The sequence below is a fragment of the Plecotus auritus genome (genome assembly GCF_963455305.1).
Source record: "Plecotus auritus genome assembly, chromosome: 13".
Classification (NCBI taxonomy): domain Eukaryota; kingdom Metazoa; phylum Chordata; class Mammalia; order Chiroptera; family Vespertilionidae; genus Plecotus; species Plecotus auritus.
Genome location: NC_137779.1, coordinates 15949897 through 15968394, shown reverse-complemented (window position 1 = coordinate 15968394; position 18498 = coordinate 15949897). Strand labels below are relative to the sequence as shown.

The 18498-nt window shown below is 44.6% G+C and overlaps 1 protein-coding gene across 1 annotated transcript; it reads left to right on the top strand.

Moving 5' to 3' along the window:
* Positions 1–9708: 9708 nt before the first annotated feature.
* Positions 9709–10658, top strand: OR8B12 (olfactory receptor family 8 subfamily B member 12; the record flags this gene model as incomplete). The annotated part of the gene is given in 2 exon segments (XM_080649885.1): positions 9709–10615; positions 10618–10658. Coding segments are annotated over 2 exon segments (948 nt in total).
* Positions 10659–18498: the final 7840 nt, after the last annotated feature.

Sequence of the window (18498 nt, the reverse complement as noted above, 5' to 3'; positions counted from 1 at the left end):
TTATCATTACACATAATGAACTAGGTTTAAAGGCAGTGGTTCTCAACCTTTCTAATGCCGCGACCCTTTAATACAGTTCCTCATGTTGCGGTGACCCCCAACCATAAAATTATTTTCGTTGCTACTTCATAACTGTAATTTTGCTACTGTTAATGAATCGTAATGTAAATATCTGTGTTTTCTGATGGTCTTAGACTCTACAGCAGTGATTTTCAACCTGTGGGTCGTGACGGCTTAGGGCCTAAGCCGCCAGTTGGACATCCCCCAAGGGCTCCTGGATTGTGAGAGAGCACAGGCTGGGCTGAGGGACCCCCCCCCCCCCAGCAAGTGCATGAATTTTGTGTACTGGGCCTCTAGTATACTTATAAGAACTCTTCATACATATATCCTCATTCATAAGTGAAATATGTTCATAAGAAAATGTACTTTTCAAAAATACATTCAGAAAAAAAAAGAATACATTTAGTAACATATTATCCATGAAAATATTGCTAATGAAGATTTTTATTAAACTATTTTGAAATAATTATAGATTCACATGCAGTTGTAAGATATAATACAGAGAGATCCTCTGCACCCTTTGTACAGTTTCCCAAATGATAACATTTTGCAAAATTATACTACAACTTCACACTCAGGATGGTGCAAATTGCCACACACAATCCACTGATCTTACTCAGGTTTCCCCAGTTTTGCCAATACTCATTTGTGTATGTATGTAATTGATGCAATTTGATTGCATGCATAGGTTCATGTATCCACTACAGCTCAAATAAAAACACATTGCTTTCATTTTATAATATTTAAAACTAGAGGCCTGGTGCACGAAATTCGTGTACGGGAGAGAGGGGGTTCCCTCAGCCCAGCGTGCACCCTCTCCAATCCAGGACCCCTTGGGGGATGTCTGAATGCCGGTTTTGGCCCGATCTCAGAGATCAGGCCAAAACCGGCAGTTGGGACATCCCTCTCACAATTCGGGACCACTGGCTCCTAATTGCTCACCTGCCTGCCTGCCTGATCACCCCTAACTGCCCCCCCTGCCAGCCTGATCACCCCTAACTGCCTCTGCCTGCCAGCCTGATCGCCTCTAATTGCCCTCCCCACCAGCCTGGTCGCCCCTTAGTGCACCCCCTGCTGGCCTAGTTGCCCCCAACTGCCCCCCTCTGCCATCCTGGTCACCCCCAACTGCTCCCCCCTCACTGGCCTGGTTGCCCCCAACTGCCCCCCTTTGCCAGCTTGGTCATCCCTCACTGCCCCCCTCTGCCAGCCTGGTTACCCCTCACTGCCCCCCCTGCCTGCCTGGTCACCCCACGCAGCCTGCTGGTCAGTCATTTGGTCATCCTTCACTAACCCCCCTGCGGCCTGGTCGCCCCACGCAGCCTGCTGGTCAGTCATTTGGTCATCCCTCACTAACCCCCCTGTGGCCTGGTCGCCCCACGCAGCCTGCTGGTCAGTCATTTGGTCATCCCTCACTAACCCCCCTGCCGGCCTGGTCGCCCCATGCAGCCTGCTGGTCAGTTGTTTAGTCATTCCTCCCTAACCCCCCTGCTGGCCTGGTCGCCCCATGCAGCCTGCTGTTCGGTTGTTACTGTGAGGGCGTCGTGACCCATATGCATATTACCCTTTTATTAGTATAGATAATGTTTTAGTTTTTTATTATCCTCCAAAGGTGACCAGTGACCATTATTTTTCTTTAGTATATTTATACTCTCACTAATTTAAACTTTTTTTAAAAATACATTTTATTGATTTTTTTACAGAGAGGAAGAGAGAGAGATAGTTAGAAACATCGATGAGAGAGAAACATCGATCAGCTGCCTCCTGCACACCTCCTACTGGGGATGTGCCCGCAACCAAGGTACATGCCCTTGACTAGAATCAAACCTGGGACCTTTCAGTTTGCAGGCCGACGCTCTATCCACTAAGCCAAACTAGTTAGGGCTAATTTAAACATATTTTATGGTTTCACTCTACTGCAATTTTTATTCTTTTGTTGCCAAACTTTTTTCTTTGGCCTGCAGAATTCTCTTCTGTTTTCCTCCTGTCTTTTTGACAATGCTATTAGTCTCTAATTGCTTCCTTGCTATCTGATATGACAAGATGTTCCAAGTTCATCTCATATGTTTCATTCTTCAGACCAGGAAATAACCATTTCCTCCAGAAACTTGGTTTCTTTTAGAGGTAAAATGGTGTTTCAAGGCCAAAAGTTAGGTACCAAAGAGGCTCATTTTTGGAATAATGTGTGTTTTGGTGTTTCTCTGGTGGAGAGTGATGAACAACTTACTAAAGTCTATACTAGTGCTTTTGATGGACTCTGAAATATATGTGTAAGACATTGTATACATGTGTAAGTATCAGATTTACATTATATATGATAAAATAAAAATATACACTAGATCTGAGCTAGAAATAACTAAAGCAAAGAAACTATGAAGCAGAGATTCAGGGTTCGTGCCAAAATGAATATGGTCAAAAATATTTTTTTCTATACTGTTTCCTGCTGTGTTAAAGCAAGCCATCAGTCAACTTGATCTCAGAGAAGCCATAGGTGAAATGCATTTGAAATACAGTTTTCATGACAATAGTCTCTGAAGTGATATCAACTCAGCAGAAGTTTACCTGGTATTGCATCATACAGACAAGAATCCTCCAAGGCTCCTAGAGAAAAGTGAACTTTTAATGAACCCCTGAGGTCTTCTTTGCAGTTGCATTCCTAAGAGAGTTTATGATAGTTCATTGTTTTTCTCCATTTCTAACTTACGTGTAGTGGGATTAAGATTAGGCTTGGGGATTCATTAGAGTCACTGGAGGACACAGCAAAGTTCTAAGTGTAAATCTACAAATAAAGCACTATTATTATGGAGTATTAGCTAAACATGTCTCACATAGGTGAATAAGCAAGCAGACATTGATTGATGTGGGCACACACATAAGCATAGAGATAGGTATAGTGACTGTAGTTGGACTTGACAAGAAGCTGGGTTTCTGCATTTGTGGAATGATTTCATAAACTTCTCATGAGATGCCCTGATTAAAAAAAACAGCTTAATCACTTGTTCACTGAAGCTTGAGTTTCTCCAATAGAGATCCCTCCTGCCTTTGGCTAAAAACATCATAAATGCTGTGTGAATATATTTGGAGTAAAGGTAGCTACACACCAGCTCAACTAGTCCCTGTACAAAGGAGTTTATCAGATCCCATCCTGAGAGCTGATTTGGAAATTAAGGGAATTTAGAGCAGCTGGTGCTGGCTATTTGAAGACCAGAAATGTGTGTGGGCGGTGACCTTCATCGTGTGACTTCCGATTTTCTAAGAAAGCTCAGAAAGGTCCTTTGCTTCCCCTGACTTGTCACTACTACCAGATTCCTTCCACTAGAGCCAGTGCTTATGGCGAAGCCATTCACAGAGGCCCAGGGCAATAATACATTGCCTGGGAGGAGTGGTATGTTCACTTGTGGGTCCATTGGAATAGTTGATGTTAACAGCACAGCTCTGACCATAGTCTCTCAAGACTTTCCTTAAATTGCCTAATTTACCATCCTATTTAAACATACAACTCACAACCCACACCCCTTTCTTTGTGTGTTTTTTTATAGCTCCTATTATTTTATAAAATATTACATAAGTTACTTATGTTATTGTCTTTCCCCCTACTAGAGTAAAAGCTCAACAAAGGCAGGGAACTTTGTTTTGTGTAATACGGTCCCTAAAACAGTGCCAAACATAGTTTCTCATTTAATATTTATTGGGTGAATAAATTAATGTCACTCTGTTATTCAAAGACAAAGAGAAAATCTTAAAAGCAACAAGGGAAAAGCAGTTAGTTACCTACAAGAGAGCTCCCATAAGACTGTCAGCTGATTTCTCAGCAGAAACATTTCAGGCCAGAAGGGATTGGCACAAAATATTCAAAGTGATGAAAGCAAGGACTTATGAATGTTATAGTAGGCAGTTAGTTGGATATTAACTAAAAGGGAGGAGCGAACCAATCAAAAGCCTGATTAACCTTTACAATTTCCCCAGCAAGTCTACCCCACTAAGTGGGGGCGGGGGGCGGGGAGGTGAAGATAGTGCAGGGGAAGTCTTTTCACTGGTGCATGTGCAGTAGAAGCCAAAATGGCGACCATAAAGGGGATGAGAGAAACCTGGGAAAATCTGGGAAAGAGATTGGATGGCTTGAAAGAAAGCCTACCTTCTCCCAGGCCCAAGAAAATAGAAGGAAGCTTAACAAAGGCCCCGGTCTCTTTTTGGCAGCCACACAGGCTAGAGAACAGCTGGAAGCAGAGACTGAGCTGGACCGCAGAAGCCTTGGGTGCCAGGGTAATGGCATAGCAACTCCGGGCACTGGCCCTTCTGGTTCTGGTAGGCACCTTGGAAGCTGGACTTCTTCCACAGCGAGACTGAGCTGAACCACTTGGTCGTGGATGAGGCATTGGGCATGGTGTACCTGGTGGCAGTGAACGCTGTCTACCAGCTGAGTGCCGGGAAGTGCCTTGTTGAGTGTGGCAGCCTTTGCGGGGACATCTGTGCCCTGTGTGCCCTTCCTTCTCTTGGACCATACTTTTGTTTTCTTTTCTCCTAAACTCTAAGGGTCCCCATGAAACTTACAATCAGGGAAGCAGTGGGCTTTAAGGACTCCCCTTTTTGCCTCTATAATATCTTTCTCTGAGTCTAGGCAGCCCAGTCTGGGCACACTCATGCTGCTGTGATCTTGCCTCTTCTATCCTAAGCCCTTCCTTTGTTTCACTCTAATAAATCTTACCACTTGTGCTTAAAATCTTCTTATATGTGTGTCCCTGAAATTCATTTCCTGTGACACCATGGAAGAACCTATTTATTCCAGTAACACAACCAAGATTATTATACCAAGCAAAACTACACTTTAGATTCAAAAGACAGATAAAGAGCTTCCCAGACAAGAAAATGCTAAAGGAATTTATCACCACAAAACTAGTAGTTCAAGAAATGTTAAAGGTTCTTCTTGAAAAAGGAGAAGAAGAAAAAAAAAGATCAAATATATGAATAATAAAATGGCAATAAATACATATCCATAAACAACTTGTAAATTGACCAGTTTAATAGGAGCTATGTTGGTGAATTCGCTTTCATGAACTGATTTTTTCAGGGAAATGGCCTGACTCCTTTGGTTAGAATCAATTTCACTTTATTACTGTGAATGAGCAGTGGGAAACTATCATTTATTAAGGTAGGGAATATAGGAAGGGAACATTTTTGAAGAAAGGTAGCGATATCATTTTTTAATGTGTAGAATTCTAGTTGTCTGTTGGGTGTTCAGATGTGGATTGAAATACAGATTTAGAAGTCATCAACAGGAGATAATTCAAGACATGGAAGTGAACAAAACCTTTCAGGAGCTCATCGAAGCTGTTTCACATGAAGGTCTCTCAGCTGCTGTCTCATCTTTCTGGTCAGGTTTGTGTTTCTTCTTGAAGCTGGGAATACTGTATGCAGGGATGGGTTTGGTACCATATTCATGCAACTTCGATAACCTACCAGAAGACTAAGACCTAATGCACAGTTATGAAACATATATGCCAACTTTTATTATATGTCAATCTCCACATGCCCCGTGATGTGCCATGTATAATATATAGTTTCAGTTAGAAATAAAGAAGGAAGCCATTTTCCAAAGATTCAAGGTTTGGAAAGGCGACAGTACTGCACAAATAGAAAGACAAAAGAGCTGGTTTCATTCTGTATTATAACAAGTCATCAGGTCACATGGCTGTAGAGGAGCCCTGCTGAAGATGCATTTGGAAATGAGGTTGCCATGGAAACTGTGCCTGATGTCACAAAATCCCCCTAGAGCTTTCAGAAAACCCCCAATTTTGTCTTTGCACTTGGATCTCAAGAAGAGCTTACAGTAGGTCCTCGGGTTATGTCGGAGATCCGTTCCTACAGTGCGATGTAACACGATTTTTGCCGTAAGTCGGGACCCACCTACATAAGCATTTATGTCACTCACATGGAGCACATACACAGCAGTAATGAAGTGAAACAGTAAAAAAAAATAAATTTAAAAGAAAGATAACAATTCCTGACCTTTACTTGTGGTAAATACACTAAATAATAAAAAACATAAAGCACATATGTACATACGTCAAAATGACGGAACGTTTTTTTGGTAAATAAACTAGAGGCCTGCCAAAACCGGTTTGGCTCAGTGGATAGAGCGTTGGCCTGCGGACTGTAGGGTCCGGGTTCGATTCCGGTCAAGGGCATGTACCTTGGTTGCGGGCACATCCCCAGTGGGGGGTGTGCAGGAGGCAGCTGATCGATGTTTCTCTCTCATCGATGTTTCTAACTCTCTATCCCTCTCCCTTCCTCTCTGTAAAATATCAATAAAATATATTTAAAAAATAAAAATAAAAAAAAAATAAACTAGAGGCCTGGTACACGAAATTCATGCACGGGGAGGGGGGGGCGGTGTCCCTCAAACCAATGGGATTGGGCCTAAATGGGCAATCAGACATGCCCCTCACAATCCAGGACTGCTGGTTCCCAACCACTCGCCTGCCTGTCCACCTGATTGCCCCTAACTGCTTCTGCCTGCCAGCCTGATCACCCCCTAACCACTCCCCTGCCAGCCCAATTGCCCCTAACTTCCCTCCCCTGACAGCCTGGTTGCCCCTAACTGGCCTCCCCTACAGGCCTGGTCGCCCCAACTGCCCTCCCCTGCTGGCCCGGTAACCCCTAACTGCCCTCCCTTGCCAGCCTGGTGGCCCCCAACTGTCCTCCCCTGCAGGCCTGGTCACCCTTAACTGTCCTCCCCTGCTTGCCTGGTTGCCCCTAACTGCCCTCCCCTGCAGGCCTGGTCTCCCCAACTGCCCTCCTCTGCCGGCCATCTTGTGGTGGCCATCTTGTGTCCAAATGGGGGCAACCATCTTTGACCACATGGGGGCGGCCATCTTGTGTGTTGGAGTGATGTTCAATTTGCATATTACTCTTTTATTAGATAGGATGGGAGATGGCGACGTAACCACAAAACAACGTACGTCGAGTCCGACGTAACCGAAGCACTATCTGTGTTTTAATGAATTATTTTTCTCCTTTTTTTTCAGTGGGATCGACAACAGGGATTGGGGTCCATGAGAGTTACTCTGGGTAGTGGACAACTCTCCTTGAAAACAGAGTAAATAGACAGATGAGGCACCATCATTGCTGAGTCTTATCTGGGGGTGAGCAAGTCCTCGCTGCTATACCTGCACATCCTCAGACACACACGCAGGCCTGTGTGCAGTGGCTTTAGTTGGACGTGCCTGGAGGAAGATGGATTCTACCTTTGTGGTTGATTTCCTATCTTCCCCAAGAGGACTTCTGCCATTAACATAGGATGAAACCTTTATAATCCACTGGCTATAAAATCTTTCATCCTTGCCCAGCCAGTGTGGCTCTGTGGTTGAGCATTGACCCATGCACCAAGAGGTCACCAGTTCGATTCGTACCAGTTCGATTCCCAACAGTCAGAGCACATGCCCTGTTACAGGATGGATCCCCAGCAGGGGGTGTGCAGGAGGTAGCTGATTGATGTTGATGTTTCTCTTATCAGTGTTTCTATCTCTCTCTCCCTCTCCCTTCCTCTCTCTCTAAGTTCAATGAATACATATTTTTTTAAAAAAATCTTTCATCCTGAATATGTAAAAAACCCCTGGTAAGGGGTGTAGACTGCAAGTTGCCACACGAAACTGTATTAGTCCCTATATAAGTGCAATTCCTTCTTAGACAATTTGACAATGTGTGCAGGTCACAGTAGCCAGAACTGTTGCCTGGAGACAAAATTGTGTGCTGTCAATAACATACATCAAGTGCCTGTGTTTGCTTAAGAAACCCTGCAAGATCCCTGGCCCCCATAAAGTTTAGAGTTGGACAGACCAGAATTTGACTCAATGTTCTGTAACCTACAAGCTATGTGTGCCCCTCACGTTTAAAGTGGAGATTGATAGGTCTAACCCAGTGGTTGGCAAACTCATTAGTCAACAGAGCCAAATATCAACAGTACAATGATTGAAATTTCTTTTGAGAGCCAAATTTTTTAAACTTAAACTTCTTCTAATGCCACTTCTTCAAAATAGACTCGCCCAGGCCGTGGTATTTTGTGGAAGAGCCACACTCAAGGGGCCAAAGAGCCGCATGTGGCTCGCGAGCCGCAGTTTGCTGACCACGGGTCTAACCTATATGGCTGTTAGGAATAAACACGGTAAAATTATTTATGTGTTGCTTTGGGTCCTTTGGATGAGGGTGCCGGGTCAGATACGCAGTATATAGTAATTGCTCAATACAAGCACAAGAATTATTTTTACCACAGAGCTCTGCTCTTAATTGTACTTGGAAAGATGTAACCTGAATGACAGGTTAGGCCCGTGGTCGGCAAACTGCGGCTCGCGAGCCACATGCGGCTATTTGGCCCCTTGAGTGTGGCTCTTCCACAAAATACCACGGCCTGGGCGAGTCTATTTTGAAGAAGTGGCGTTAGAAGAAGTTTAAGTTTAAAAAATTTGGCTCTCAAAAGAAATTTCAATCGTTGTACTGTTGATATTTGGCTCTGGTGACTAATGAGTTTGCCGACCACTGGGTTAGGCCATTAAAAGCCCCACCAAGCATTATCAAGGGCCTAAAAAACACTCCTTCTTCCTTAGGGAGCAGTGATCCTGAGGGAGCCTCTGTAACTAGGTCACTGCAGGCTCTGCTCCAGAATAAAACGCTCAGTCCCCAGTTACCCATCGGCGTTATCCAAGGTGCTGCCTCATCCCTAGAAGCTGGACAGGAGGCTCAGGACAAAACCAGGCCGGATCGTGTGCAGCTCCACAGGAGAACCAAAGCCACCTGGAGGTTTTGATTTTTAAAGGAGAGAAGCAGAAGCAGGGGGGTCTGAGCTCTGAGTTGTCACCTCCTTTCCCCCGGGCCATCTGAGTCTCCAGGGGAGAGATGGATGGGAGCAAGCGAGCATAGTGCAGCGCTGTGACGCCAGGCGGAGGGGGGGAGTGCCTGCCTGGCCAGGGGGGTCCTGTGGCAGAGAGGTTCATCTCCAACCCAGGAGCCAGACTGCCTGGGCTGCCCTCTGCTGCCACTGAGAAGGACGGGGACTTGTGCAGGAGCTTCCTGGTATGCCCAGTGTCTTCATCTGTTAGAGGGGTTAACCAGAGCGCCCAGAGCATTAACACAGTGCCACTAGCATCGTTATGCTGGGGTCAGTGTTCCTTAGGTTTAGTTAGTCACTGTACCGTACTACTCCAGTATTATTTTCACACAACATTCCAGGCCGTCCCAGCTAAAGACGAAGCAACACGACCTCATCTTCCTGTTCTGATGAGCACTGACTGAAGGTGGACGGTCTAGGCAGGGCCAACTGGCTTCAGCCTCTCAACAGCCCCCGAGAGAAGGTCGTACAGAACTTAGGCGAGGGCTTTAGAGGGAAGGAAGAGCGGGCTGGAGGGTCACCCCAGCGGGCTGTGTGGACTTTCTCCTCAGTTGGATTCGCCCTTACCTGGGAGGCAGATTTCACCCACAGTTACTAGAATGGTTCAAGGCACTTTGGGACCATAAAGACGGAGATGCAGGTACAAGAAAATGCCATCTTCTTTCAAGTTCAAAACCTGTGTTCGAATACTGTTCTTAAGAATGGGGTTCTTCCCCTCTCTTTCTCTAAGCAGTTCCTTTCCTTTCCCTCCCAGACCCTCCCGGAGGAGAATGGCTGCAGATAACACCTCCTCGGTGACAGAGTTTATCCTCTCGGGCTTGACAGACCGGCCAGGACTCCAGCTGCCCCTCTTCTTTCTGTTTCTAGGTTTTTACATGGTCACTGTGGTGGGGAACCTGGGCATGATCACATTGATTGGGCTGAACTCTCACCTTCATATTCCCATGTATTTTTTCCTCTTCAACTTGTCCTTCATAGATTTGAGTTTCTCGACTACCGTCACCCCCAAAATGCTGATGAGTTTTGTCTCAAAGAAGAACATCATCTCGTATGCAGGATGTGTGACTCAGTTCTTTTTCTTCTGTTTCTTTGTGTTTTCGGAATCCTTCGTCCTCTCAGCCATGGCATATGACCGCTATGTTGCCATCTGCAAGCCACTGTTGTACACGGTCACCATGTCTCCGCAGGTGTGTTTGTCTCTTTTGCTGGGTGTCTATGGGATGGGGACTTGGGGGGCTGTCGTTCATATAGGACATATAATGTTTCTGACCTTTTGTGCTGACAACCTTATCAATCATTATATGTGTGACATCATTCCTTTCCTCGAGCTGGCCTGCAACAGCTCTTACGTAAATTTGCTGGTGGTCTTTGTTGTCGTGGCCATTGGCATTGGGCTGCCTATTGCTACCATTTTTATCTCCTACAGCTTCATTCTTTCCAGCATTTTCCACATTAGCTCCATTGAAGGCAGGTCCAAAGCCTTCAGCACCTGCAGCTCCCACATCATTGCAGTTTCTCTTTTCTTTGGGTCAGGAGCTTTCATGTATCTCAAACCGCCTTCTGTTTTACCCCTTGACCAGGGGAAAGTGTCTTCTCTATTCTATACCATCGTGGTACCCATGTTGAACCCATTAATCTACAGCCTGAGGAATAAGGATGTCAAATTTGCCCTGAAGAAATCCTTGGACAGAATAACTTCCTTTTGGAAAAGAAAAACTAGGAATTGAGAAAACGGATGAGGAATTTTTAATTAGAGTGTTAGTATTTCTATTTTTATTTTTGATAAGGAATTCAAGCTTCATGCTTTTCTATTCTATATATAAAGGAAATTTTAACTGTCCCAAATGGGTTTATTCTCTCTCAGTCTCATCCCCTAAATCTTTCTTCTTTATTTTATGAAAATAGTTTCTGCAATTATAGAGTACCCAATATTGAATGGGGCTTCAGAATCATTTAGTCTAGAATTTCATATAATACATCACACTTTGGAAAGTCAGAAGTATTTGTAGGTTGTCCGGGAGTATAAAGCTTTCTGGTGGCAGAGCTGGAACTGAAATCCCAGCTTGAATCCCAGTCCAATTTGTTTTCCCTTATGTCATGTTTTCTTGCCCCATCTCTTTGTTGGAAGATTTCATTTCACATGTTAGTTGACCTAGCACATCCAAATTACAAATGTATTTGCAGTAATCTCATGCTACTTTCACAAAATAATTTTAATATAGCACATTTTGCAAGAGTAGGAAGTGAACACTTTTGTTGAGTTAGTCTTGGCAAAATGACAGTATCAGTGCCTGATGAATTTTGTAGTGTGGAAGTGGGAAGTACATTAGGTTTCACAGGCAACTATGGTGACCACTGGATTGGTGAGTGGAGTAGTGGGACATAGGTGAGTGAGCTAGGGCTTCCAGGGGAGAGAAATTGAGTTTTTGGGGTATAAAGATGCTTGGTAGAGGTGTCATATCAAGGCTGAGTCAGAGTTTAGAGTCTCATTTCAAGGGTTATCTTGGTTGTGATCCAAGACAATTGGGAACTGCAATACCTCATATGGTAGTCACGGTCATGATGGTATTGAGCACATGAAATGTGGTCATCCAAACTGAGACATACTGTAGGTGTGCAAAGTAGGTATAAAATACACACTGAATCTTAGGAGAATATGAAAAATAATATAAAATATCTCACTGATACTTTTTTACTTTATTACATGTTGAAATGATAACATTTTGGATATATTACATTAAATAAAATAGATCATTAAAATTAATTTATCTGTTTCTTTTTTAAGGTATCTACTAGAGAGTTCAGAATTGTATATGTGGCACACACTCTGTTTCAATGGGTGACACCGGTCTGGAGGATGTCACAGAGCCTCCTTGGTGGCTGTGGGTACAGATTTAGTTATCAGGACAGCCCAAAGCTGTTGCTTCTTAGGAGAGGCAATTGCTATAGAATTTTCAGGGATTGCAGAAGCCTTGATATTGTAATATTGAGGCATATGGGTAAGAGATGGTGATCTCATGATAAGTTCATAAATCTGTCATATTAAGTAATAGAAAATGGAGCTTTATATTTAAAGAAATCATTATTTTTAGAGAATTATTTAGAGAACTAGAGGCCTGATGCATGAAATTCGTGCAAGAGTAGGCCTTCCTTCCCCTGGCTGCTGGCACCGGCTTCCCTCTGGCACCCGGGACCTGGGCTTCCCTCACCACCCTGATGTCATCTGGAAGGTCATCCATAAGGATGTCCGGTCTAATTAGCATATTGCACTTTTATTATTATAGATAGTTTTTGTCTATACTCAACTATTATTGGTAAAAGTTTCTTTAAGAAGCAATGGCAAATGAAGTGCTGGGAAATTTTTTGATTGATGGACTTTTCCTTAGGAATATTCACTTCTCTTGGGAAATAGAGGAAGTTTGATTAACTGTTTAATTTTGCCCTTTGATTTTGCTTAATGTTGCCAAAAAAAAAAAAAGCATATAAAGGGAGGATTGAAATGAGATTGAATAGATCCCTGAATTTAGGGAACCTAAAGCCTGTGTTATTCATCTATATTGTAGTACATATGGATAGATTTATTATTTTATATTGCTGTGTAGTATTCCATTATGTGAATATATAATTATTTAGCCTGTTAATAAAGTTTGATAATTTCAATGTTTGCCTATTATTAATACAACTTTTGTACCTGGACAGTAAATGGATCTGTGCTGTCTGTCACTACTTGAGTCAATTTAGCAGAGTCAGGGTTTAATCATATATTAGCATTTATTCCAATACTGCCGGCAGCATGGGAAAGCAGCAGGTCACACACAAAAATCTGCTCTGCAGCACCCCCATAAGCCAGCTGCTCATATTGGGTAGAAGAACAAAGATTACATGGGAAAGTAGCCAAAGGGAAAGCCAATGGGCAGTTAACAGGTAAGCAGAGGGCTGGGGATCTTCAAAGGGCTTAGTGACATGCAAAGGCTGGGGTCTTCAAAGGGCTGGCGATTCTGGTTTCTGCAACAAGGTTGTTCATCTTTCCATGAAAATAGGCAGTGGGGAGGATGGGCTGCATTTCCAGGTGAGCTCCCAGGTCCCGTGCGTAACTAGCAACCAGGTTAGAATGTGCCTTCTTTAATCAGAACAAAACAATCATGGTTCATAGAGCATGACTAATATTTCTTACAATTCTAGCTGGTTCCCAATATTCTATTTCTGCCTCTATCACTTTTAGAAGCAATTTTGAACATGTATTTTGATTGAACTAAGCATTATACTTAGATGTGGATCTGCTGGATCATAGAGTAGGCTTATGTTTAGCTTTTATAAATACTGCCGAACTGCCCTGGCTGGTGTGGCTCAGGTGGTTGGAGCGTCGTCCTGTGCACTAAAAGGTGGCAGGTTTGATTCCTGTCAGGGCACATGTCTGGGTGGTGGGCTCGATTCCCTGTAGTGGGCACGCAGGGGGCAGCATATTGATGTTATGCTCTCACATCGCTGTTTCTCTCCCTCTCCCTTCCTCTCTCTCTAAAAATCAATAAAAAGTACTTTAAAAAATTTTCAAAGATTAAAAGAAAAAGAATAAAGTTAAAAGATCCAAGAGACAAAGATGTGGTCTCGCATTATCCATGCCAAATAAGCAGTTTTGCTTTGCATGTGGTAACATACTAATGAGTGACAGGCTGAGAAGGTAAGCTCCATCATCAACATCTATGATTTCCAGCTGCATGGGAAGGTCACACAAGAATAAGCAGATTGGGTTCATTTTAGTTATTAATTTTGTGTTTTGCCTTTATGAAAAAACAGGAGAAGAACATTTTAGGGATCAATGTGTTTCACATGGTTGAGTCTTAGGTGTCTCTGAGATATTCCGGTGGGGATGTCTGACAGCCTGTTGACAGTGCAGGACATGGGTCTGAGCTGGACATATACATTGGGCAGATAACAATTGTGCCGACCACTGCCAATGCCATGGAATATATTTACTAAAGATAAACGCTGTTTTATAACCGTGGGTCCCTGACCTGTTTTGGCCAATATTGTATGGCAAGCATGTCAAGTTCACGGCCCATGGGCCACATGCAGTCCACAATGAATATTTTTGCAGCCCAGACAATATAACGGTATGTAAGAAACATTTTAATAAAAATTTCATAACTTAGCTCTAACCGGTTTGGCTCAGTGGATAGAGCGTTGGCCTGCGGACTCAAGGATCTCAGGTTTGATTCTGGTCAAGGGCATGTACCTTGGTTGCGGGCACATCCCCAATAGGGGGTTTGCAGGAGGCAGCTGATCAATGTTTCTCTCTCATCGATGTTTCTAACTCTCTATCCCTCTCCCTTCCTCTCTGTAAAAATCAATAAAATATATTTAAAAAAATTTTCATAACTTAATTTTTACAATATCCTGTTATACATAATCTTATATGATAAAAGGCCAGCCACCATAAGCATAACGACCTAAACAACCAGAGACCAGAACCACCACGGCCCCTGACCGGGCTGGCCCTGCCCCCAAGAAAGCGGTTAGGGGCAATCAAGCAGGCAGGCAGAGTGGTTAGGGGTGATCAGGTAGGCAGGCCAGTGGTTAGTGGCGATCAGGTAGGCAGACAGCCCCTGGTAGGGCTGGCCCCAGCCCCCTAGCCCCAGCAAGCAGTTAGGGTTGATCAGGCCTATAGAAGAGGGCTATTGAGGGCAACCAGGCCAGCAGGGGAGGGCAGTTAGGGGTGACCAGGACTGCAGAAGAGGTCTGTTGATGGCAACCAGGCCAGCAGGGGAGGGCAGTTAGGGGTGACCAGGCCTGCAGGGGAGGGCAGTTGGGGGAGACCAGGCTTGCAGAGGAAGACAGTTAGGGCCGACCAGTCCTGCAGGGGAGGGTAGTTGGGGACGACCAGGCCAGCAGGGGAGGGCAGTTAAGGGTGACCAGGCTAGCAAGGGAGGGCAGTTAGGGGTGACCAGGCCAGCAGGGGAGGGCAGTTAGTGGCAATCAGGCCGGCAGGGGAGCAGTTAGGCGTAGATCACGCTGGCAGGGGAGTGGTCAGGGGGTGATCAGGCTGGCAGGCAGAAGTGGCTAGGGGCAATCAGGCAGGCAGGCAGGCAGGCAAGTGGTTGGGAGCCAGCAGTTCTGGATTGTGAGAGGGATGTCCCTGATTGGAGAGGGTGCAAGCTGGACTGAGGGACACCACCCCTCGACCCCCGTGCACAAATTTCATGCACTTGGCCTCTAGTATGAATCATAAAATGGCAATAAATACATATCTATAAACAACTTGTAAATTGACCAGTTTAAAATCATCTGTTGGTGAATTTGCTTTCATGAACTGATTTTTTCAGGGAAATGTCTTGACTCCTTTGGTTAGAATCAATTCCACTTTATTACTGTGAATGAGCAGTGGGAAACTATCATTTATTTAGGTAGGGAATATAGGAAGGGAACGTTTTTGAAGAAAGGTAGCGATATCATTTTTTAATGTGTAGAATGCTAGTTGTCGGGAGTTCAGATGTAGATTGAAATACAGATTTAGAAGTCGTCAACAGGAGATAATTCAAGACATGGAAGTGAACAAAACCTTTCAGGAGCTCATCGAAGTTGTTTCACATGAAGGTCTCTCAGCTGCTGTCTCATCTTTCTGGTCAGGTTTGTGTTTCTTCTTGAAGCTGGGAATACTGTATGCAGGGATGGGTTTGGTACCATATTCATGCAACTTCGATAATCTACCAGAAGACTAAGACCTAATGCACAGTTATGAGACATATATGCCAACTTTTATTATATGTCAATCTCCACATGCCCCGTGATGTGCCATGTATAATATATAGTTTCAGTTAGAAATAAAGAAGGAAGCCATTTTCCAAAGATTCAAGGTTTGGAAAGGCGACAGTACTGCACAAATAGAAAGACAAAAGAGCTGGTTTCATTCTGTATTATAACAAGTCATCAGGTCACATGGCTGTAGAGGAGCCCTGCTGAAGATGCATTTGGAAATGAGGTTGCCATGGAAACTGTGCCTGATGTCACAAAATCCCCCTAGAGCTTTCAGAAAACCCCCAATTTTGTCTTTGCACTTGGATCTCAAGAAGAGCTTACAGTAGGTCCTCGGGTTATGTCAGAGATCCGTTCCTACGGCGCGACGTAACGCGATTTTTGCCGTAAGTCGGGACCCACCTACATAAGCACCTACGTCACTCACATGGAGCACATACACAGCAGTAATGAAGTGAAACAGTAAAAAAAATTTAAAAGAAAGATAAAAATTCCTAACCTTTACTTGTAGTAAATACAGTAAATAATAAAAAAACATAAAGCACGTATGTACATACGTCGAAATGATGGAACTTTTTTTTTTTAAATAAATGGGAGATGGCGACGTAACCACGAAACAACGTATGTCGAGTCCGAAGGAACCCAAGGACTGTCTGTGTTTTAATGAATTATTTCTCTCCTTTTTTTTCAGTGGGATCGACAACAGGGATTGGGGTCCATGAGAGTTACTCTGGGTAGTGGACAATTCTCCATGAAAACAGAGTAAATAGACAGATGAGGCACCATCATTGCTGAGTCTTATCTGGGGGTGAGCAAGTCCTCGCTGCTATACCTGCACATCCTCAGAAACACACACACAGGCCTGTGTGCAGAGGCTTTAGTTGGACTTGCCTGGAGGAAGATGGATTCTGCCTTTGTGGTTGATTTCCTATCTTCGCCAAGAGGACTTCTGCCATTAACATAGGATGAAACCTATATAATCCACTGGCTATAAAATCTTTCATCCTTGCCCAGCCAGTGTGGCTCTGTGGTTGAGCGTTGACCCATGCACCAAAAGGTCACCAGTTCGATTCCCAACAGTCAGGGCACATGCCCCGTTACAGGCTGGTTCCCCAGCAGGGGGTGTGCAGGAGGCAGCTGATTGATGTTGATGTTTCTCTCATCAGTGTTTCTATCTCTCTCTCCCTCTCCCTTCCTCTCTCTCTAAGTTCAATAAATACATATATATATTTTTTAAATCTTTCATCCTGAATATGTAAAAAACCCCTGGTAAAGGGGTGTAGACTGCAAGTTGCCACACTAAACTGTATTAGTCCCTATATAAGTGCAATTCCTTCTTAGACAATTTGACAATGTGTGCAGGTCACAGTAGCCAGAACTGTTGCCTGGAGACAAAATTGGGTGCTGTCAATAACATACATCAAGTGCCTGTATTTGCTTAAGAAACCCTGCAAGATCGCTGGCCCCCATAAAGTTTAGAGTTGGACAGACCAGAATTTGACTCAAGGTTCTGGAACCTACAAGCTATGGGTGCCCCTCACTTTTAAAGTGGAGATTGATAGGTCTAACCCATATGGCTGTTGTGAGGAACAAACACGGTAAAATTATTTATGTGTTGCTTTGGGTCCTTTGGATGAGGGTGCCAGGTTAGATACGCAGTATATAGTAAGTGCTCAATACAAGCACAAGACTTATTTTTACCACAGAGCTCTGCTCTTAATTGTACTTGGAAAGATGTAACCTGAATGACAGGTTAGGCCATTAAAAGCCCCACCAAGCATTATCAAGGGCCTAAAAAACACTCCTCCTTCCTTAGGGAGCAGTGATCCTGAGGGAGCCTCTGTAACTAGGTCACTGCGGGCTCTGCTCCAGAATAAAACGCTCAGTCCCCAGTTACCCATCGGCATTATCCAAGGTGCTGCCTCATCCCTAGAAGCTGGACAGGAGGCTCAGGACAAAACCAGGCCGGATCGTGTGCAGCTCCACAGGAGAACCAAAGCCACCTGGAGGTTTTGATTTTTAAAGGAGAGAAGCAGAAGCAGGGGGGTCTGAGCTCTGAGTTGTCACCTCCTTTCCCCCGGGCCATCTGAGTCTCCAGGAGAGAGCTGGGTGGGAGCGAGCAAGCGTAGTGCAGCGCTGTGACGCCAGGCGGAGGGGGGGAGTGCCTGCCTGGCCAGGGGGGTCCTGTGGCAGAGAGGTTCATCTCCAACCCAGGAGTCAAACTGCCTGGGCTGCCCTCTGCTGCCACTGAGAAGGACGGGGACTTGTGCAGGAGCTTCCTGGTATGCCCAGTGTCTTCATCTGTTAGAGGGGTTAACCAGAGCGCCCAGAGCATTAACACAGTGCCACTAGCATCGTTATGCTGGGGTCAGTGTTCCTTAGGTTTAGTTAGTCACTGTACCGTACTACTCCAGTATCATTTTCACACAACATTCCACAGCCGTCCCAGCTAAAGACGAAGCAACACGACCTCATCTTCCTCTTCTGATGAGCACTGACTGAAGGTGGACGGTGTAGGCAGGGCCAACTGGCTTCAGCCTCTCAACAGCCCCCGAGAGAAGGTCGTACAGAACTTAGGCGAGGGCTTTAGAGGGAAGGAAGAGCGGGCTGGAGGGTCACCCCAGCGGGCTGTGTGGACTTTCTCCTCAGTTGGATTCGCCCTTACCTGGGAGGCAGATTTCACCCACAGTTACTAGCATGGTTCAAGGTACTTTGGGGCCATAAAGACGGAGATGCAGGTACAAGAAAATGCCATCTTCTTTCAAGTTCAAAACCTGTGTTCGAATACTGTTCTTAAGAATGGGGTTCTT